Here is a 23,879-nt window from a genome sequence, read left to right on the forward strand (position 1 = left end):
GGGAAGTTCACTTCAAAATGGGATGGGCCATATGTCGTACAAGAAGCTTATTCAAGTGGGGCTTACAAGCTGGTTGATGCAGATGGTATGGGGATCGGCCCTATCAATGACAAGTTTTTGAAGAAGTATTATCCTTGAAGTCACCACGCTCCTTGACGCACGAGCCTAAACTGCACGTTGCTACACTCCTAACCCACAAGAGTATAAACTGTGTACGGCCCAAAAAAAAAGTCTGCTAGGTTGAAAGTCTCGAAAGAGGCGGCCTAGGCAAAAGTTAGGATGTAAAAAACAAAGTCCGCTAGGTTGAAAACCTCAAAAGAGGCGGCCTAGGCAAATCTACCCAGTCTGAACTACGGTATGACTTGATCCTCTTCATCGAGGTGCGTAGGCAGCTTAGAGTTTCATTCTAAGTTCAGTCGCATAAGTTCAAAAGATACATATTGCCCCAATTGTTGTTCGAGTGAAGTATGGAGGAATGCAAAATCAAGCTGAAATGCCATTCTCCTATTGAACTTTGATCTCATTTGATTTAAAGGGGGCAACCCTCCTTGGTAAATTGATATCTTCAATGGGCCGATTTTAGAAGGATGTCAAGTATTTGCATTGAAGTTCAGGGATTCTCTATGTCTTCAGGTTTGCCAAACCTTCAAGTTTGTTGGTCTCTAAGTCCGCCCTCTGCCTAAAAAAAAGGGGAAGAGAAGCGAGGCGTCAAAAGGAAACACAAGTATAAGGAAATGATTGCTTGGCGCAATGTTTCGAATTCAGTGAAATTTGAACCCCAAGATATTTGTGAGAATATGGCTCTTAAATTTTGATTTATGGCAAGTAAGACGTCTTCTGATGTCGAGGCTTCCATATCAAGATATAAAATATTTGGTGAAGTCGCGCAAATCTGAAATTGTCGGTGTATCAGAATTTAGTCTTAACTTCGAAATATTATCTGAATGTATCCGTAAGGCATTAAATCTTGAATTTTGGATATGTTATATATTTGGAAGTTAAGTTTTCAGTAGATTAAACGATTCATGATTTCGACATTCCTACTTCAAGATACAAAACTTTTGGCGAAGTCGCGCAAATCTGAATTTTTCAACGTGGTGGAACCTAAAGTTGATTTCAAAATATTATCTGGGACGATTCTGAAGTTATTTGATTGAGAATTTTGGATATGTTCTAGATTTTGAAGTCTAGTTTTGAAGAAATTAAACGGTTCATAATTTCAACGTTCCTACACTAAGATATGATTTTTTAGTGAGACTGGGCAAATCTGGAATTGATAGCGAGGTGCAATATAAAGTTGGATTCAAAATATTATTTGGGACGATTCTGAAATTGTTTGATTTAGAATTTTGGATATGCTCTAGATTTTGAAGTCTAGTTTTCTTGAAATCAAACGGTTTGCCGTTTCGATATTTTTACACCGAGATATGAATTTTTTGGTGAGACTGCGCAAATCTGAAATTTTCAACGTGGTGGGATCTAAAGTTGGTCCCAAAATATTATCTGGGGCGATTCTGAAGGTGCTTGATTCTAAATTTTGGATATATTTTAGATATTGAAATCTAATTTTTGAAAAATCAAATAGTTCATTATTTGGACTCTCCTACGACAAGATATGAATCTTTCGTTACAAGTGCGTAAAGTAAAAAATTATTCAACTAAGATAAATGACGGGTAATGTAAAGCAAACGAGAAACAATCTTATCTAAGATGAAATAAATTTCCTCTAGGTCAACCTAATATAAAAAAATAAAAGGGGAGATAATGCTAACAGCCTAATCTAAACAAAATTTGTAGTTGATCAGTTCTTGACAGCTAGTCTCCAAGTTCTTCTTCTTCTTCTCCAAATTGGACGAATCATCAATAGTCAACAAATTTATGTTGTCATATGAAGAGACCTCAGTCTCGGCAGTTGAAATTTTTTCTGAATCTCTTCAACCTCCTTTTGAGTCGCTTCTATAACACCTTCGAGGTTCTCCCTCTCTTGTTGTAATGTCTGCAACTTCTTCACGGCTCTCTTCCATTTTTTTTTCACTAGAGGAAACTTTCTTGACTTTCTCACTTGCTTCAATTTTGAATGATTCGAGACGCTATTTAGCCTTGGAAATCAACTCTAGCTTCTCATCTTCACTCGTCTTATCAGTCATATTGGATCGCTCTTGGTCATATGATGCGGCAAGTTCAAAAAGAGAATTCAGTAAATCTTCTAATGGAGAAAAATCCAGAATATTCGCCTTCTTCATATCCTCGAAAATCTCAATGATTTGCTCCCTATAAGATGAGAGCAATTCCGGACGAGTTTTGGAGAGCCTATTACAAATATCCTCCCAAAGTCCCAAAATGAATTCCTTCTTGCGATTGAAAACAATGCTTTTTCCTTCAAATATAGATACCGTCGTATTTGTCATTGGTGAAATGCGAGTTATCTCATTTGGAGTTTGTCTTTTTAGGGATTCGTCGTAAGGAAGAGATGACGCCTTTGACGATGACTTCACTTTACATGTAGGCCCTCCAATAGATTCATCACTCACTTGCGGCTTGTCGCATGGGGATACCATCGGATGCCCAATGGTGTTTAACTGCATAAAGAAAAGGCAAAGAAAGTAAGTAACTTATAGTGAAGCTACTCCTAAAAAAAGGAATGAGCGAGGCGATTGTATTTTACCTCTTTGTTACAAGCTGTATGCGTTCTTGAGGGACTATCAACACTTTGAACCTCTACGATCTCTATTGGGTTAGGCCGTTTTCTTTTCCAATTTTGATCTTCATTGGTACTTTGGCTTGTGTCTTGAGGAACACACGTGTTAAATGGAAGAACTAGAGGGTGTGTCTCTATAGTTGTTGAAGTGCACACCACTTCTTTCAAAGCTGCCTTTGAGGATTTAAGCTTCCTTTTTTTAGGTTGCATAACTACTTTTGGGATTGGAGTTGATATTTTTTTAACTTTTGCGAGCGTCTTTCCAACACCTTGATCTTCACCTCCTAAAGGAGTTGTAGACTTTAGCCCAACATTGTCTATCAAAGCTTGTAAGTTATTATCGAGAAACTTCTCATGCGCTTTCTCCCACCAAGACATATAATTAGTGGAGAAAGGCTTCTCCATAGGATCTCCCGCTGGGGGAAAAACCGCACGTGACATAGATCGATACAGTGTGCAAATCCTCCAAAATCTGATTCCTTCATCTAGAGAGGCATTGCAGATATCGTTCTCCAAAAAGTCGGGGACGTTCTGGTAAAATCCAAATTGACGACCGAACCGATGCGGGCTATATGGCTCAATGATGAATGAGTTACCATACCTCAAAGGAAGGTAATTAAAACGTAAGCTCATGAAGTAATTTGATTCCAACTCTTGAGGGGCATCGTTATCCACGTAATAATAAGGACGGAGATTGGTTAACATTGTTGGTGCACGAACTATATACTCCCCATTGTGGATGCGTTTTCTTCCATCCTTCTCGTCAAAGTACCTTGCAGCCCCTTCTCTTGAGTATGCCACCATCAAAGGGACAGACGGACCCTTAGCAAGTGGATAGTGGGTTTTGAAGTAATGTGCAAGACCGACATAAACATAATGAATGGGAAAAGAAATTTTGACCTGATCGAGTTGGGAAGAACGCGAAATCTTATTCAAACCATGATAAATACTCGCTAAAACTGGGACTGCAAGGCTAATCTGTCACCCGCCTGCCATCATGCTTGCCATCTTGAAAGTCTCAGGGCGAATGGAGTTTAATACCTTGGGGAACACGAAGGCACATAGCCAAATTGATAAGAATGCCGCTACATATGTCTCATCTTTCTTGTCAGACCTCACCCTAAGCTTAGAGAATATAGTTTCTTGATCACTCGACCACCTCGTCATCTCGGGAATAACTCCATTAGGATTATGTGTTGACTTTAGGCGTGCAGATTTCTTTTCCTTTCGCAACGGGGCAGGCCTATATATTAAAGCTTTTTTATACCAAAAACTTGTCCACTTGATGAAGGAGACCTTTTGGGTAGCACCCGTACCCTCCTTAAGATGATGAAATGCGGCAAATAAATACTCGCAAGATCGAGGAATAAATCTGACTTGTTTTTCATTCAAATCGATGAGTTCTCTTGTCTCAGGTACCACTTCTTCGTACGGAGAACCCGCAATGGGCAAACCCTAGGATATGTAAGTCCCAAAGAGATATAGATAGCTCCCCAGCTGATGTAAGAAGTGTGTTCGTCTTGGGGCACCAAGCCTCACAAAATGCTTGCAAAATGGTCGAGTTTCGATCATAAGTGAAAAGTGAGGCATAGACAACATCGTAAATCTTTGTTGTACTCAGAGTTTGTTGGCTTCCACCAAGTACGTCTTCAACCCATTCCCAATATCCTGGGATATGACGATACTTGCCCTCGATTGTTGTTGTGTTTTCCCAATGTACTTCGCCTTGAATTATGCGACTTCCTAAGTTTGGAAGGGTGCTAGCAATAATTACATGGCGATGGATTGGCGCTTGGAGAGACCACATCTTGGATAATGGATTAGAAATCGATTTGTGTTCCAAGGTCCAGTTCTCTACATGAAGGGAGTTCCTTAAAGGAGGCCATGAGGCTGCATATCGACCGGCTTGTGAGGTGTGAACCAAAAGCTTGGTTTGTTCTATGCCATCTTCAGTCTCGATGATGAGATATCTAAGTTTTGAGGAAGGTGAGGTATAGTCCCTGAAATTTGCCATCTCTTCGTGCTAAAAAAAAAAAGAAAAGAGGGGTCATCAAAGTCCGAATCAAGAATGTTAGAATGGGTACAAAGTTTAAATGGATGAAATGCTCTCCAAGAATCGGGCCATTTTGAGAGTAATCTCTCCAAGAATTGGGCCACATTGAGAGTAATCTCTCCAAGAATTGGGCCACATTGAGAGTAATTTCTCCAAGAATTAGGCCATTTTGAGAGTAATCTCTCCAAGAATCGGGCCATTTTGAGAGTAATCTCTCCAAGAATCGGGCCATTTTGAGAGTAATCTCTCTAAGAATTGAGCCACATTAAGAGTAATCTCTCCAAGAATCGGACCATTTTGAGAGTAATCTCTCCAAGAATCGGGCCACATTGAGAGTAATCTCTCCAAGAATCGGGCAAGAATGAATACTCATCCCCTCACACCCCAAGATTATCTTCTTCATGCGTGGATCATCTTGTTGAACAAGAACGTATCTTTCTTGCTTAACCTACCAAAAAAAAGAAAAAAAAAAGAAGACAACAAAAAAAGAAAGCACGAGAAAAAAAAATTACCTTCGCTTTAATGCTTCCAAGTTCACAAAAATAAACTCAAGTGGCTCGCAAATACTGCAAATTGATGCCCAACAAATACAAGCACGAGTTTATATAGATTTCTCAAAGCAGCTGGACAAGAGGTTATTTCGATGTGGGACTGGGATCAGATACAATAAGGCGGCTAAACATTCCCTTATTCGATTCAGACTCGAAATTGGCCTCATATCCTCTCAGAATTTACGTTTCTTGTGTTGTAGTTGGAATAAACCAGGACTACTCCAAGTAATTGAATTTGTATCAAATGTGGAAGAAAGCAACAAGCACTGACAATAAAACTAAAAGTATATGACTGTGGCAATAACAATGCCACGTAGAAGTCAAAGTGTAATCTCAAGCCTAATGATTATATTTAGAAAAGATTATTTTGTTGGATTTGGAGATCCTTTGGTAACGTTGGAATTCAAGAGGTCCTTTGGTAATGTTGGAATTCGAGTAACAAAAGTTCCAAATTCTCAAACTAATATGGCCTCGCTCAATTCTGTTAATATATAAATTTGATACTAAAGTTCCCAAGACAAATTTGTCTCAGCTCGTTGGGTCAATGAATTAAATTGTCGAAATATACTATATTTTGGAAATTTTAATTCAACCTCGGATTCAAATTTGTTATCTTTGCTAGTACTTCACGACTTATCGCAAGGATTATCGTATCCACACTACGACAAGCCTTGAAGTAGGGGCATTTGTAGGCATATAAATTTTATTTAAATTAAATCCGTAAAATAATTTGGACTATATTTTAAATTCAAGATATATTGGTCCAAATAAATATTATGGGCTAATATATAAATGAATTAATTATATAGGTCTAACATTTATGGATTAAATAAATAAGTCATAATCTATTGGGCTAAAGTGATGAACCCACTTAATTAAACCCAAGATGTTATCTTCCTAGAGGCCCAGTTTGGTGCCATATGTCAAATGATGTGGCACGCCAAGTCAAACGAAAGAGCCAATAGGATTGTGCCATGTGTCAAAATGACAAGGCATGCCCAGTCACACTAAAAGTCCAATGAAATCGCGCCACGTGTGCAAGTGACATGTTCTGGCCAATCAAATGCGGCCATGTCACACTTCAATTTGATTGGTCGGAAAGAGTTTGTTCTTATCACAACTCCTTCTTTCCACAACTATAAATAGGTTCATAACTCAGAAAAGAGACCAGAAGTTATAACAAGAAGCAAGAGAGAGCTCGTGGATCAAACGCCGCAAATTTCTCTACAAGTTTCAAGCTTCAAGCAATCAAGTTCAAGTTCAAGAAATCAAGTTCAAGCTCAAGAACGAAGAACAATTCAAGTATTCAAAATCAAGAACGAAGTCAAATCAAATAAAAGATGTTCAAGATCAAGGCTACTTGTTTGTGATAAAATTCGTGGCAACAATCAAAGTGCTCGTGACGGATAAATCAAATTACAATTCAAGATCAAGCTCAAAGGCCCTTGAATTTATACTAGAAAAGTAGAATTAGAGGAATCATAGAGATTGTAACACTCAAATATTTGAAATAAAATACTACGATTGTTGCGATATTTTTCGGTCTTGATTTTATTTTCTCGACGCAAATTTATTATCTACAATACTATCTTTATCCCCCTCTTTCTAAATTATTTCCCCTAGTAAGTATGATATTTTATTTAATTTTTTCATTTAGTGCTTTATTCAATAATAGACAAAAATAAAAGTGCATATGATCAAACTATATAGTACTTCACCAAAATATTACGGTATTTTTATTATTAAACTTCTAGTAATTATTATTTTTGTTGAAGCTTTTAGCCTTTAAAATAATTATTTTTATTGTATACTTGTTTAAAATTCAGAAAACTTAGTCTAAAATAGATACTTTGGATTATCCATTATGAAATAAATAAATTATTAAATATATCTACATTCTGAACTTTAGGTTAAAACCTTAAAATATATTCTTCAACTCATTAAAAAGTATTGAATTTTTAAAATAAATTAAAATTGCACATTAGATTACGATAGGATATATTCTTCTCACTCGATATTAGAAAAGGAATCCAAATACTATTGATATCAAAATTCTTTACTTTCCAAATATAAAATTTCAATTAGAAAATATTAGTACAATGATTAAACTTTATTTTTTTTTAAAAAGAATTCTTATTTCAATTTAATTTCAATAAATGAAATTCCATATATAGTTCTTAAGTGATATTTCCTTATTTGACAATTTCCCACAAACTCTTTAAGATTGCCAAGTGGCTTTATAGTAGCTTGCCACTTGACTTAACCACAATGCAAACTTTCTTGCTTTAATATATATATAGAAGATTATCACTGTCAAGATCTCGTTTTAAGAAGTTTTTAGGAGCGCTTTTTATTCAATTGACCTTATCCGACTAGAGTCTAAATTAATACTTATATCTGTCCCAATTTATATAATACTTTTTATTGTTTTAGATTCAAACCTTCTAATTTTAATGGCCATATATTTAGAATTATTATTTTTTTAATTTTTGAAAATAGAATTTATATATTTAAAAATTACATAAAAAATACTATAACTTAAAATAATTAATAATTAAAATATATATATGAAAAAAAATCAGAAATACCTTCACATAAATTAAGCAAAAACAAAAAAAGTGGCATATCACTAAACGCCCCCTTGAAATCTCCTTAAAATTCACACTCTCAGAGAAATACACTTCGCCGGAGTTGAAAGTAACTAAGGTAAACTTAAAGTACAATTCTTCTTCCTCATTCTTCAATTCTCTCGGCAATTAGGTTGGAGATGAAGAAACCCCAGTAAACTCTGCTTAGTTTTTTTTTTTCTTTAACGTTCTGTCGGTATAATATCGATCTTTAATTTGTAGTTTTTTGTTTTATGTGAAAAAAGTTTTATTCAAGTTAATTCTCTGTTTACTGTTATTGCCTAGATTAAAGCTCTATGGTTTCGCATGATTAAAGGCCGCCTCCCTAATAAGTAAACATTGTTCTTCAGGATAGAAAGCTGGTCCCAACCGGTTCATCAATTTCGGGGTTGGGGGTGGGGGGTGGGGGTGGGGGGGTACTAGGGTTATTAGACCTCTTAATTATTCATTAATGAACTTTAACTGATATGTATTTTTTTTTTTTTGTAATGGTGGTACCCGGGCTAGCTTGTGGGCACCTCTCTCACAAGCACAGGGACTAGGTAACTCTACCTATCAAAATCAGCTAGTATTTGAAGAAAATATAATTTCTTTTGATCAATCACGTAGTGTGTTAGTAATGTTTAGGTATTACTGCCCCTTAATATTAGGATTGATCAAAAACTTCTGATAAAGTTATTGTTATACCTCAGCAGTTCTATGGGGTTCTCTATGGGGTTCTGTACAGAAGGCGAGGTCACGCGAGCAGGTTTTGATAATCCATGTCGAATAACATAGTTAATGGCGTTTCCAACAGGAGAAGTGTTTCCTTGTAGCTGCGCGCTGGTTGCTGTTAGCAGTCTAATTAATACTTAATGCTTTTAGTATCTTCTTAACTAAAGTTTTTGTATAATTCCTTGTGGATCTTGATGATGTATTAAATCCTATAAATGTAACATATGCCACTAATAACCAGTATTTAAACTTTTTTCCAAATAATTAAACATGTTTGAATTTTAGAGGACTATTTGCTTCATCATAGTTTTAAATGTTATATGTGTTCTGAATTCATAAGAGGTCATAGTTAAGACTTATTGTTATATTGTTACTTCTCAAGAACGATATACGGTGAGATGGATTCTCTCAAGAATCTTCGTTTGGACCCTGTCGCTGACTCTGCTAGGGAATGAAGAAAATAGTACTAAATGGAAAAGTTTTATTTGTGACAGATATTTCTTTATAAAAAGGATAAGCACAAAAAGCATGCCGATATAAGATATCCAGTAATGTTGTCATGTCTGTACAGTTTTAAGAATTAGAAATTTTCTATCTTCCTTCTGAAACATGTTCCAATTGATTGAAACTAGTGGCGTATTTTGTTGGACAGGAAGCTGAGATTTGCTTTCTCACTCAGGACATTAGGAGGATTTCTTCCCAGTTATATTGTTTTTTTCTGGATTTATGGTATTGCTTGGGTGAGCATTTCCTGGTGGTTGAGTCAGATCTTAAATGTTATCTTAGTTACGCGGTCATCTTCGAGGTATGATTGAAGGTGAAGCATTCACAGTGTATTCTGTTCGTGCTGTTAGAGCAGCTGAGTTGATTCTCTAATGTTGCACATTTCTGTGATGACTTGATTCATGTAGACATTGATATGCAAGCTCATGTTTATTTTCTTAGGCATATCTGAAAGCGTCACCATGCCTCGTAAGGTAAATTATGGAGTTGATTATGAGCAAGACTTTTATGACTATGAAGATTACAACTATGACTATGACGATGGATATGATTCTGCAGAGAAAAATGGTGAGTGTCCCGCCAGCTCTTCTCAGTGCTTCACATCTAAAGGCTGCATCCTCCTTCTGTACTCTAATCCCCGTCCCTCCCCCACCGCACACACACACTTAAAAAGAACAGAAAGAAAATGTTAAATCATATTTTAAGATTATCACTCTTAATTTCTGGTTCATCCTGCAGTATCAGAAATGGTTTTGATAGGAATACTTTTTTCTGCTTCTAATTCGCAGTTTGGTTGTAGAATATCTTCTTGAAATATTTTGGTGGAAAATATTGAGTTAAATTTCTCCACCAAGTCAAAATGTGATATAAAAGGGTGTAGGGAATATTTGTTTACTCGTACAAGATTTACATTTGATTTTTGCATGCTTTCATGTTTGTGGTTACTTTACCATGACTACTGGTCTTTGAATTAGTTTTTGTCCCTTATATACTAAAAGCTTAATTGTAAGAACATAATTTGTTGTTTACGATTTGCTACAGGCAGGGTACCAAGAACGAATACGAAACAGGAATTCGTTAAGGCTGGCATCTGGTGTTGTTCCATTTGCACATTTGATAACAAAGATACTGTGAATGTGTGTGATGTTTGTGGAAATACAAAGCAAGAACCGGTTAAGGCTGGGGTTTGGCGTTGTCCCATTTGCACATTTGATAATGAAGATACCATGAATGCATGTGATATTTGTGGGGTCCTTCGTAACCCATTGATCAAAAGTTGTGGCGGCAGCAAAGCTAGTGCAGGTTAGCAACTGACAATACGTTTGCAGAGCTCTGCATGTGTATCTATGTGAAAATTTGACTACTCTTTAGCACATATTGCTAATGGTTTATACAATCACATATTGTAAATCATGAAGAAAACGTTCCCTTGTGGGGCTGGGAGAGAACTGTTTTTATAGATAATATTTTTATTGCATGATTATTCTCCTTGTTATCTCTAGTGAGAAACAGCAGGTTAAATAGCATATAGTTCAAAACAAAAAGCTACAGAAGCTTATCCGCCCCTTCAGCACGAAACTTCTACCCACTGGGAAAGATGATTCATAAAGCATTCTATTTTTAAAAGTGCTTCTCTGGCTAAATTTATCGTTGTATACATTAGTGACACCTCTTTATGGATCTGTCATAGAGTCTCTCTCCTTTTTCTTTTTTTCTTTTTTTCTTTGGGGGGGGGGGGGTAGTTTTTGCTGTTTATCATGCTCTCTAATGGATCTCTTTTTTATTAGACTTTTTAAAGTATTTCACATAATTGAGAGGTGAGTCGACTAAGATGCCTTATGTGTTTATTGGGTGCTCTGCCTGTGCTTTAAAAAGAGGATGGTTCATCAAACTGGAAAGGTGAGCTGGTCACATCATTATTGTAATAACTAATTATTATCTAAATTAGGAACATATAAACAAAAAATTAAAGAACCTAAAGTAACTATTGTAAGATCTCTTATATTATGAATAAAAAGTTCTCTATTTAACTGGGAAGTAAAACATTGTATCCGAACTTAGTCATCCATGGGCCCAAGCTTCAAGTACAAGCATAAACATCTAGAAACTCACAATTAACGAACATAACAGTTAGCTCATAAATGACGTCAGTGCCTACTCAATGGAATGAAACATACACAACACATAACAATTACAAACAGTCAATTGAAAACATGCCGTAAACCGTATAGGGATGATATCGAAAAAACAGAATCAAGACATGACAATTACAGACCATCAAGTTGTGAATTAACCCATTACAGTTCATAACAAGAATACATCAACAGTCTCAATATTTAATCCATGGGAAGGTGGAAAATAACAACTTGCAATTGTATTCCATGACGAAAGAATTAGAAATATGGAATCTGAAAGTGGAAGAGTTAGAGATTCACATAACAAAAGAGAGAATGAAGTCATTGTATGCTTATGGTTGAGAGTCATTGCTGGCGTTGGCAATCTATTGCTAGAGTGAAGGTTGCATTCAACCATAGCAACTGTAACTGAAATTGAAAGATAAAAATATCAATACCTTTACTGAGTTAATTATCTGTTTCTTCGTCCATTATCGGCATTGTAAGTGATGAAGTTGGACCCTTAGATATAGTCGAAGACTCAATGGTGGGTCTAAGTTTAAGGATTTTCAAAGTCGTAGAGAGATTAAGATTTTGTCCGAGATTGTATTTGGCAGTGCTTCTTGTGAATTTATAATTTTGTATGAGGGAACAAAACTTTCTGGTTCTATTGTGAAATGCACTGACCAGTGACTCAAATTATTTTGAGGCTGGTTATTGGCATTGTTAAAATCATTGGTTTTTGCCTAAAAAGTTGGTGAGGTAACATGCCCCATTTATTGTTGCTCCAGGTGACACTCTAGCATTCTAACTGCCATTCACTCTAGGTTCCCAGAAATTGCTTTCTTACTTTCCCGTCCATAGTAATCTTGTTACTTCATCTCATTGTGGTTTCAAGAAGATGAGGTTACGATCTGGAAACCTCATGTTCTTTACTGATTCACTGGTCAATGCATCCTTAAAGAAGATTTGGAGAGATATTCCTCTTAGCATAGCTTGGACGATATGAAAAGAAAGAAATAATAGGTGTTTTGAAGGCAAGAAGGAGCAGCTGCAATACGTGAAATACAGTTGTTTACATTATTTGTACTATTGGAAAGATGGAAATGTTGTTATGAATTTTTCATGATATGCTGGACATGCTAGACCGCTTAGGATTTTAATGTTTTAAGCCAGCAGTATCTCTGTATTTTTACAGTATCAGCTTGATACTGTTTTAAATAAAATCTTCACCTTATCAAAAAAAGAAGAAGATGAGGTTACGATCTGCTGTTGCTGGCAGAAAATAGAAAAAGGAACCAAGTGAATAAGCTGCAAGATGCATAACATTGTCAAAGATCAGGCTGGAATGATCTTATTCGGTTTAGTTGGTTATGATAAATATTACCTATAACTAACCTAGACGCTCTAACAGCAGACCTTATTGCAGACACTCCCTCATGTCTAGATGATTGGACTGATTTTGTAGAAAGGAGTTCTTGTATATAAGTTTCCTTCGGCGAATACTTCCTGTTTGAGGGTTTTCTCCTTTTCTCAATAGGTTAGTTACTTGTACCAAAAGAACCCTATTGCTCGAATTCCCCTAGCCATTAATTAGTTTGTTGCTGCTTCATATGCTTTCGAGTTTCGACAACACATAATCAGAAAGGCTGGTGGAAATATTATGATTGTAGGATCAGACATTGGTTGATTTTTTTTATTTTATTTTATAACGGTGGTGTCCCGACTAGCTGCGCACATCTCGATTAAATTCGCCAACCTGCTACCTGTGAAAGGGAACCTTGGCGTAACTGGTAAAGTTGCTGTCATGTGACCTGAGGTCACGGGTTCAAGCCGTGGAAACAGCCTCTTGCAGAAATGCAGGGTAAGACTGTGTACTATAGACCCTTGTGGTCTGGCCCTTTCCCGGACCCCCAGCATAGCGGGAGCTTAGTGCACCGGGCTGCCCTTTAATGAAGACTCACAAGTCATCCCCAAGAGACAAAGTTTCAAGTACCTAGGGTCTATTATCCGGGGAGATGGGGAGATTGACGGGGATGTCACGCACCGCATTGGGGTGGGGTGGATGAAATGGCGGTTAGCATCTGGAGTCCTGTGTGACAAGAAGGTACCACCGAAACTCAAAGGTAAGTTCTACAGAACGGTGGTTAGGCCGGCTATGTTATATGGGGTTGAGTATTGACCAGTTAAGAATTCACATATCCAGAAGATGAAAGTAGCCGAGATGAGGATGTTGAGATGGATGTGCGGGCATACTAAACTGGATAAGATAAGGAATGAAGATATTCGGGAGAAGGTAGACATTGCTCCCGTGGACAACGAGATGCGGGAAGCGAGGCTTAGGTGGTTTGGACACGTGCGGAGGAGAACCATATATTCCCCGGTTAGGAGGTGCGAGCGGTTGGCTTTGGCAGGTGCGAGAAGGGGTAGAGGGCGGCCTAAGAAGAATTGGGGCGAGGTGATCAGGCAAAACATGTCCCGTCTTCAGATTTCTGAGGACATGGCTCTTGATAGGAACATGTGGAGGTCGAGCATTAGGGTTGTAGGCTAAGGGTTAGTGCATAGTTTTTCCCTCTTTGTACTGGGTAGTCTGATAGAGCTTTGCCTATTGAAAATGTTGGTTTATGTTTAGTCAACAATGACATGCTAAAAATGTTGGTTTATGTTTAGTCAACAATGACATGCCAATTGGAAGAGTTGGTGGAAAGAGTTGGTGTGGATGCTAGGAGGAAACTTCCTCCTTTGATGTCACCCATGACATCAAGAGGAGGTAGTTTGATGTCACCAATGACATCAAGAGGAGGTCTTTACCTCTATAAATAGATGCACTCCTTCACTTGTAAAAATCATCCCAAAAATAATACAACACATTGTAGTGAGTAGAGAGTTAAGAGAGAAATTCTCTTAAGTGTAATTGGGAACTCTCCCTTCCTTTGTTAATATTAAAAAGGCAGCTGTTCTCTGGTGGACGTAGGATTATTTTGATCCGAACCACGTTAAATCTTGTGTGCTTTCTTTTACGTTTCCGCTAACAATTGGTATCAGAGCAACAAGATTCTTTAACGATCCAAGGAGGAAGAACAAGCAAAGATGAGTTCCATGAAGTTTGAAATTGATAGATTCAGTGGACGCAACAACTTCAATATCTGGAAGATCCAGATGATGGCGTTACTGCGGAGGGAAGGTTCAATCCATGCTATTGACGGAAAGTATCCTAAGGATATATCAACTCCCGACAAGGAGAAGATTGAAGGGGATGCATTGAGTGCAATCCAACTATCCCTTGCACCTAACGTGCTTTGTGAAGTGAGTACGGGTACCGAAGAGACGGCCAAACAGTTATGGGAAAAGCTAGAAGGGCTATACCAAGACCGATCAGTGACAACAAGGATGTTGTTACAACGACGTCTTCACACATTTAAGATGGGGTCAGGTACTTCGTTACAAGATCATTTAGATGCGTTCAATAAACTTGTCATGGACTTACAGATTGCAGGAATTAAAAAGGAGGAGGAGACGCTTGCATGTGCTTTGCTATTTTCATTGACTTCAGGATATCGTGATATTGAGAATTCAATGATGTATAGCAAGGAGCCTATCAAGCTTGAGCAAGTGCGGCAGGCACTTAACTCTAGTGATGTGCGGAGGCACATTGAAGGAGATAGAGATGACCAGGCAAGTGGCCTCTTTGTAAGAGGCCGGACTAGCCAACAGGGAAAGACCAAATCAAAGCACAGATCAAAGTCTCGTGTGAACAAGAAGAATACAGAGTGTTGGGGTTGTGGCAAGAAGGGGCACTTTGAACGAGATTGCCCAATGTCAAAGTCCAAGGAAAAGGCGAGTGCATCTACAGTTGAACAGGTACATAATTTTGATAATGATTATGTACTAACAACATCGTGTAATAATAATAGTAGTTATGAAAACAAATGGGTGTTAGACTCTGCTTGTACTCTGCATATGACGTTCCGAAAAGACTGGTTTAGCAGCTACGAGAAAAGTGGAGGAACCGTAGTAATGGGCAATAATGCAACTTGTGCAATAGTTGGCATTGGCTCAGTTCGGGTTCGCTGCCATGATGGAATCGTGAGGACTATTACACAAGTCCGTCATGTTCCTGATCTGAAGAAGAATTTGATCTCCTTGGGTACTCTGGATGAACAAGGCTACAGGTACATGAGCGAAGCAGGAACTATGAAGGTGACTAAAGGTTCTTTAGTCATGCTGAAAGGCAAGCTGGAGAACGGCCTTTACACATTGGCCGGAAGCACCATTGTTGGCTCTGCAAATGCATCTACAGTGCAGTTATCTAATGATGACAAGGCAAGACTATGGCACATGAGACTGGGTCATATGAGCGCACGTGGACTGGAGATGTTGAGCAATCGTAAACTTTTGGAAGGTGAGAAGATCAGCACGCTTGACTTCTGTGAGCACTGCGTTCTAGGGAAGCAGAAGAAGGTCAGCTTCAGCACTGGCAAACACAAGACAAGAGGAGTGCTAGACTACATCCATTCAGATTTATGGGGTCCTTCTAAACTTCCATCGAAGGGCAAAAAGAGGTATCTTCTCACTTTTATTGATGATTTCTCACGAAAGGTTTGGGTGCATTTTTTGAAGGCAAAAAGTGATGCTTTTGAAGCATTTAAAGAGTGGAAGATTTTGGTTGAAAATCAAATGGAGCGGAAAATCAAGTATCTTCGCACAGACAATGGCTTGGAGTTTTGCAATGAAGAGTTTAATGAATTCTGCAAGGTTCATGGGATCTCAAGACATAGGACTGTCAGGCATACCCCACAGCAGAATGGAGTTGCCGAGAGAATGAACAGAACTCTTCTTGAAAAGGCTCGTTGTATGCTCCTACAAGCCAAAATGTCCAAAGTATTTTGGGCTGAAGCAGTTCACACTGCTGCTCATATTGTCAATCGATCTCCAGCATCGACAATTGACTTTAAGACTCCGAATGAGGTATGGTCAGGTGAACCCTCTAACTATTCATACTTACGAGTATTTGGGTGTCCAGCTTATTATCACGTTAATGAAGGAAAGCTTGAACCAAGGGCTAAGAAGGCCATATTCGTAGGGTATGTGGATGGAGTAAAAGGGTACAAACTTTGGTGTTTGTCTTTACTCAAATTTATAGTTAGTAGAGATGTCACCTTCGATGAATCCTCTATACTTGATCCCCGTAAAGTTTCCGTGGAGTTTTCAGGAAACAAGAACAACGAGCAGGTGGAGCTTCCGGTGGAGCTTGCCAAGGAAAAGGATCAAGAGACTCAGGTTAAAGATGAGTCAGAAGATGTAGGCGTTGAAGAACTTGCTGTCAATGAACCATACACAATTGCGAAGGGGAGGGAGAAGAGGCAGACACGAGAACCGGAACGCCTTATAAATCAAGCAAACTTGATTGCATATGCGTTCGTAGCTGCACAAGAAGAGATTAAAGATCTGGAGCCCTCCTCGTATATTGAAGCAACTTCTTGCAAGGATGCCGCACAATGGCGGTTAGCCATGACTGAAGAGATGGAGTCTCTTCACAAGAATCAGACATGGGTCTTAGTGAAAAGACAAAAGGGGAAGAGGACAGTTGGATGCAAGTGGGTCTACCGAAAGAAAGAGGGAATTCCTGAAGTGGAAGATGCTAGGTTCAAGGCGAGATTGGTTGCAAAAGGTTTCAGCCAAAAGGAGGGAATTGACTACAATGAGATTTTCTCTCCGGTCGTGAAGCATAGCTCAATTCGCGTGCTACTAGCATTGGTTGCACAATTTGACTTGGAGCTTCAACAACTTGATGTCAAAACTGCTTTCTTACACGGTGATCTAGAAGAGACAATCTATATGGATCAACCTGAAGGTTTCCTAGCTGAGGGAAAAGAAGATCACGTATGCCAACTAAAGAAGTTTTTGTATGGTTTGAAGCAATCCCCTAGACAGTGGTACAAGAGGTTTGATGCATTCATGACTACACATGAATTCTCAAGGAGTGCATTTGATAGCTGTGTGTATCACAAGAAGATGTCTGGTAACTCAATGATTTATTTACTGTTGTATGTTGATGATATGCTTATTGCTGCTAACAACATTACAGAGATAAATGCTTTGAAGAAACTGTTGAGTAAGGAATTTGACATGAAGGATTTAGGAGCTGCAAAGAAAATCCTTGGTATGGAGATTTCAAGAGAAGACGGTGTTGTACATCTTTCTCAGAAGAGGTATATTGAAAGGGTTCTCGAGAGATTCAATATGCAAACGTGCAAGCCTGTAAGTACACCATTAGCTCCTCATTTTAAACTTTCAGAGTCACAAATGCCTCAGTCCGAGGATGAGGTGGAGCATATGTCAAAGATTCCTTATGCCAGTGCAGTTGGTAGTATTATGTATGCTATGGTATGCACACGTCCAGATATTGCTCAATCTGTAAGTGTGGTAAGTAGATACATGTCCAACCCAGGAAAGAGGCATTGGGAAGCTGTCAAGTGGATATTGAGATATCTCAAAGGAGCTTCTGGTGTTGGTCTTACCTTTCGAAAAAGTGGTACAGGTATTTCAATTCTCGGTTATGTGGATTCTGACTATGCAGGAGATCTTGACAGAAGAAGGTCCACAACTGGATACATCTTTACCCTCGTTGGCAGTGCCGTCAGTTGGAAGTCGACTTTGCAGTCGATTGTCGCTTTGTCTACGACAGAAGCAGAATACATGGCAGCAGCGGAGGCGGTAAAGGAAGCTATCTGGTTGAAAAGTTTAGTAGCGGAATTGAGTTTGGTTCAGCTGGAATCAACTCTTAGATGTGATAGTCAGAGTGCTATTCATCTAATGAAAAATCAGAGATTTCATGAGCGCACTAAACACATTGATGTCAGATTTCATTTTATTCGAGATGTTATTGATGAGGGAACTATCAAGGTCGTGAAGGTTATCACAGACGATAATGCTGCAGACATGTTGACCAAGATAGTCCCGCTCGCTAAGTTTGCACACTGCAAGGACTTGGCGGGGGTGTGCATCAACTGATGCAACTCCGAAGAGAACAGTTGCTAGGTGGAGGTGGTATGTTCAACAATGGTTTGATTCTTCTTGTTTCTTACAACGGGGTTGCCCAGTAAGCTTAGAAGTTTTGGCCAGAGTTGTTCACACGCTCGAAACGCAAACCAAGGTGGAGATTGAAAATGTTGGTTTATGTTTAGTCAACAATGGCATGCTGAAAATGTTGGTTTATGTTTAGTCAACAATGACATGCCAATTGGAAGAGTTGGTGGAAAGAGTTGGTGTGGATGCTAGGAGGAAGCTTCCTCCTTTGATGTCACCCATGACATCAAGAGGAGGTAGTTTGATGTCACCAATGACATCAAGAGGAGGTCTTTACCTCTATAAATAGATGCACTCCTTCATTTGTAGAAACCATCCCAAAAATAATACAACACATTGTAGTGAGTAGAGAGTTAAGAGAGAAATTCTCTTAAGTGTAATTGGGAACTCTCCCCTTCCTTTGTTAATATTAAAAAGGCAACTGTTCTCTGGTGGACGTAGGATTATTTTGATCCGAACCACGTTAAATCTTGTGTTCTTTCTTTTACGTTTCCGCTAACAATTGGTATCAGAGCAACATGTGTTCACACTATTTTGTTGGTTTGCATAGGATTGTATTACTGCACTCCCTTTCATTTATTTGGTGTATTTTAAGATATTATTATTTCTTTTCTTGCTTCTTTTGTTGTTACAGATCTCTTCTTGCATTTCTTTTCTGATATTATTATCTCTTCTGTTGAGCCGAGGGTCTCCCGGAAACAGCCTCTCTACCCTTCCCGGGTAGGGGTAAGGTCTGCGTACATCCTACCCTCCCTAGACCCCACTAGTGGGATTTTACTGGGTATGTTGTTGTTGTTGTTCTCTATTTTGAGAGTTTGACATCTTTCTTGTACATTGCTACTCTCCTTTTACAGCTACTCTTGACAAAGTCTTACAGTCAAATGTCCCATCAAGTAAAAAAGAATTAGCTACTGAAGTTAAAGAAGAACTGGTTGCCGAAGGGCCTGCTAGCTCTTCTGCACCAACAGCAAAATTTAGACGTGATGTTATGAAGGATAGAGGTTCTCCTAAAGAAACTAGGGAAAATCATGGTGTCACGAGCAACATGCGCAATATGTCTATGTCATCAATTCCTTGCATTGCGGAGACCGGAAGTGCAGCTTCAAGATCACAGAGTAAATCTCAGAAAATTGTACGCCCCGACCAATTAGAAGACAGATTGGACCAGTTAAATCTCGCGATTGTAAGTCAAACTATTATCTGCACCAGATTTCAAACATTTACAATGTCTAATGCACTGATGTTACTCTGAAGTTTTGACCATGTAGGTTGGCCATGTTGATTCTGGGAAGTCAACATTATCAGGAAGATTATTACACCTTTTGGGGCAGATATCTCAGAAGGAAATGCACAAATATGAGAAAGAGGCCAAGCAGCAAGTAATCCTTCTTTTAGCTTCTGATCCGTTTTTGTTAAGACATTGTCAAATCTTGATTATCTGATTGATAAATCTCCTGTCTATCCAATCAGGGAAAAGGGTCTTTTGCTTATGCCTGGGCACTGGATGAGAGTGCTGAGGAAAGAGAGAGGGGAATAACTATGACAGTGGCTGTTGCTTACTTTAAGACAAAAAGTTACCGTGTTGTACTGCTTGATTCCCCAGGCCATAGAGACTTTGTCCCAAATATGATATCAGGTGCAACACAAGCAGATGCTGCAATTCTCGTAATTGATGCTTCAATAGGCGCATTTGAAGCAGGGATTGATGTTACTGGAGGTCAGACAAGGGAGCATGCACTACTTATCAAGAGCTTTGGAGTGGATCAAATAATAATTGCTATTAACAAAATGGATGCAGTGGGATACTCCAAAGAACGTTTCGATACAATTAAGAATCAACTAGGATCATTTCTTCGTTCTTGTAAGTTTAAAGATTCATCAGTACTCTGGATTCCCCTCAGTGCCATGGAAAACCAAAATTTGGTGACAAGTCCTTCTGATGCAAGATTGTTGTCCTGGTTAGTCTACTGGTCAACTACTAGCACTACTAGGAAGTGTAATGTTAATCGTTCTTTTCAACTTTATCTCGTTTACATTGTTTATAAGCAAAATGTTTTTAAGGAAGAGGCGAAACAATGGAAACGGTAGGGTGTATGACAAAGATACTAGTTAAACTGAGGAAGAGGCGAAACAATGGAAACGGTAGGGTATATAACAAAGATACTAGTTAAACTGTATGGAACTGGAATTTAATACAATCAAAGTCTTCTCAAATATCGGCAACCAAAATTTGCAAGCTAATAGATAAACTGGTGATTGTCATATTGATTCAAAATTTCTGTGGTGATTTAGTGTCATAAGACAAATAGCTCGCAAAGCCCCCATTGTCTTGTGTAGCTGATAATGAAGGTTAATTTCAGGTTTCAAGGTTCTTGCCTTTTGGATGCAATAGACTCTCTCCAACCTCCCCAAAGAGATTACTCAAAGCCTCTAGTAATGCCGATATGTGATCTTGTTAAATCACCGTCACAAGGACAGGTGTCAGTATGCGGGAAGTTGGAGACAGGAGCTCTTCAAGTTGGAGATAAGGTACTCAATGACCACTAATGCAAGAGAGATCCTTCTCCTTTATTGTATACATGCTTTTAGGAGACTTGGGATGCTAGAGTCATATCTGAATAGGGAATCGTATTGGTGCCTGTAGATTATGTCATCATTCTGAATATCACCCAGATTAACCTGACCCAAGCACTGCTCTCAGAAGGAAGTTCTGAGGGAGGCACTAGGCCTGTAAACTTGTATCCTAGTTTACTGTCAAGGTGCTTCTACCTTGCATTTTTCTCTGTGTAACGCTCTTTTCTCACTTTTTATTCTAGAGTATCTTGAATTTTACTTGGGGTGTGTTGGAAGTAGAGATGGCAAAATGGTTAAAAGAAAACAATTATCCATAAAAAAATGGGCTGGATAATGAACCATTTAAAAACGGGTCGAATATGGATAAAGAACCATATTATCCACTTAAAAAATGGTTAACCAAATGGATAACCAGTGGATAACTAATGTGTTTAACTTTTACATTTGTAAAGCTTCAAATTGGAGTTCCTCAAGTTTGGAAGACCAGGAATTCTCTCATAAGTGATCATATTTAAGAAGCCATGGATAATATGGATATCCATATTATCCGCCGGATAAACCCGTTTTTATCCGTCTCAAATGCGGGTCGGATCGGATAATTTATCCGTTTTTTTAAATTACCCGTTTTGACCCGCTCATATCCGACCCGACCCACCAGTTTGCCATCGCTAGTTGGAAGAGGGGGATGGGAGTTCAAGGTGGTGGTTGTTTGAGCTAGGCTTTACATGTGGATTCCTCTTGCTCACTTGCTTTGGAAGGGACATCTGCATGGTGACAAAATAAGATGGGTATAACAGTGAAACACAAAGACACTTCTTTTCTCCCTATAATGTAAAACACCAGTGAATTAGAATGTTAGGGCTCAAGTTGACAGAGTAATATGAGTTAAAGGGGACTAAGATAAGTAACAAATACTTATGCTTTCAAGTTGTTAGGGTATTGTTAGGACATGCTGTTAGGTAATTGTTGGTATTTCAATCATAATAATGTTACGGTGCAATTTCTATTGGGCAGCAACTGTTTAATGGTCATTAAGAAATTCGCTATCGGTGTTTTTCTGTGGTGCAATCTTCTATTTGCCAAACTTGTTTTGATTTCTTCGGAAGGATAATAGTCATTCTTCAAATGCTAAACTGTTAACATGGATCAGGTTCTAGTTATGCCATCAAGAGAAGTGGCAACAGTGCGTTCTTTGGAACATAATTCTCAGGTTTGTAACAGTACAAAAGCTGGAGACAATGTCACTGTTAATCTACCAGGTATAGACGCAAATCGTGTAATGGCAGGGGATGTGCTGTGCCACCCTGAATATCCTGTTGCTGTTACAAATCATTTGGAACTGAAGATTCTTATCCTGGATATTGCCGTTCCAATTTTGATTGGCTCTCAGGTAGCAGCTCTTGTTAATAAGATCATTTTACCCTCAAATTTGCAGAGTTTCATGGCATATTGTTAATAACTCTAGAGCCTGGATATTTGAAAATGTGCAGTTGGAGTTTCATGTACATCATGCTAAGGAGGCTGCAAGAGTTGTGAGGATTTTGTCATTGCTTGATCCAAAGACTGGAAAGGAGACCAAGAAATCACCTCGATGTCTTCTAGCAAAGCAGAATGCTATAATCGAGGTTTCTCTCAAAAGCAACTATTATGTCTATTCATGTGCTTATGTTATCATTTTTAGAAGAAAATAATCTTGGGTGGGAGTGGGTGCACGAAAGGTGCTAGGCAACTGCCTTTGTGTCTAGGTTAGAGGTTGGATAACGCCTACTATTTAAAAGAGATCTTAACTTTAGTTTGTTTGTCATGGTTTAGGTGGTCTTGCAAGGAATGATTTGTGTTGAAGAGCATTCTAAATGTAAGGCTCTTGGAAGGGTGTCCCTCAGGGCATCAGGAAGAACTGTTGCTCTTGGTCTTGTGACTCGAGTTCTAGAGAAGAACGAATAGATAAATTCCCTCTACTGGAATGAGGTGTGCATGGCAAAAATCAGCTGGTAAAGGTATACATCTATGAGGACCTGTAGTTTAAACAGATGATGTTGCTCATGGTATTGAGTGTCGTCCCTTTCTTTATATTCTTCCTCCTTTCGTGCCTGTTTTGGTCTCCGGCAGTCGGTAGAGATCCACAAGTTTTGTAGTTGAGACGAATATTAATGATTCTACGGCGGTATAGCTTTAGGCATGTGTTTCTTCCCTTCATTATACGTGTATCCGGACGGCTTCTAATAGGCTGTTTTTGAGGAAAGAGTGAGTATCTTTGGGGATGGGTCATTCTTTACGTGTACATTGGCGGAATCTGGGAGACAATTTAAAGTTAATTTTTCCCTTTTTTTCCCGTTAAGATATTAACTTCATGGTCTTAGGGACCCTCTATTGAGTGGCATATTTACCAGTTTTGTCTTACATGCATACATGGACCTCCTTTATTATCGTACTTGCTTGTAGAATTTTAAAACTAGATTCTTGCTTTTGCGACTGTACAGTAGACATTAAAGTTGTGATAGGAGCAACCTCAAGATTAGTGGTGGTAAAATGGATAAAAGAAAATGGTTATCTACTTATATTATCTATTAAAATATGGGTTGGATAATGAACTGTTTAAAAACGGGTCAAATATGGATAAGAACTATATTATTCACTTAGAAAATGGATAACCATTGGATTATTAATGGGTTTAATTTTTACATTTGTGAAGCCTCAAATTGAGGGTTCTTCAAGTTGGGAAGACTAGGAATTCTCATAAAAAGTGATCATATTCAAGAAGCCATGGATAGTATAGTTACCCATATTATTTGTCAGTTAATTCATTTTTTATCTGTATTGAATGTGAGTCAGGTCGGGTAATTTATCCGTTTTTATATTACTTGTTTTCGATTTGTTCCATATCCGACCCGCCCGTTTGTCACCCCTACTCAAGATGATTATTCTTTCTGGTAAAACCGGGCTTTATATGAGCTG

The 23,879-nt window shown here is 38.4% G+C and overlaps 1 protein-coding gene across 7 annotated transcripts; it reads left to right on the forward strand.

The window, feature by feature from the left end:
* The first annotated feature begins 7,929 nt into the window (after nt 1-7,929).
* On the forward strand, nt 7,930-23,324 carry LOC104222413 (uncharacterized). Of its 7 annotated transcripts, none has more exons than XM_070160036.1 (11): nt 7,930-8,008; nt 9,296-9,460; nt 9,589-9,714; nt 10,189-10,449; nt 19,205-19,533; nt 19,619-19,729; nt 19,821-20,308; nt 20,711-20,879; nt 22,075-22,314; nt 22,415-22,549; nt 22,737-23,324. In XM_070160036.1, the coding sequence occupies exons 2-11, from the start codon at nt 9,451-9,453 to the stop codon at nt 22,866-22,868; spliced, it is 2,001 nt and encodes a 666-aa protein (XP_070016137.1). In that variant the 5' UTR covers nt 7,930-8,008; nt 9,296-9,450; the 3' UTR covers nt 22,869-23,324. The 7 variants fall into 7 exon arrangements, with proteins under 7 accessions (XP_070016137.1, XP_070016142.1, XP_070016141.1 ...); XM_070160041.1 differs by having other exon boundaries at nt 9,296-9,448; XM_070160040.1 differs by lacking the exon at nt 7,930-8,008 and adding an exon at nt 8,448-8,471.
* Nucleotides 23,325-23,879: the final 555 nt, after the last annotated feature.

The sequence above is a fragment of the Nicotiana sylvestris genome, chromosome 10, assembly GCF_000393655.2.
Source record: "Nicotiana sylvestris chromosome 10, ASM39365v2, whole genome shotgun sequence".
NCBI classification, from domain to species: domain Eukaryota; kingdom Viridiplantae; phylum Streptophyta; class Magnoliopsida; order Solanales; family Solanaceae; genus Nicotiana; species Nicotiana sylvestris.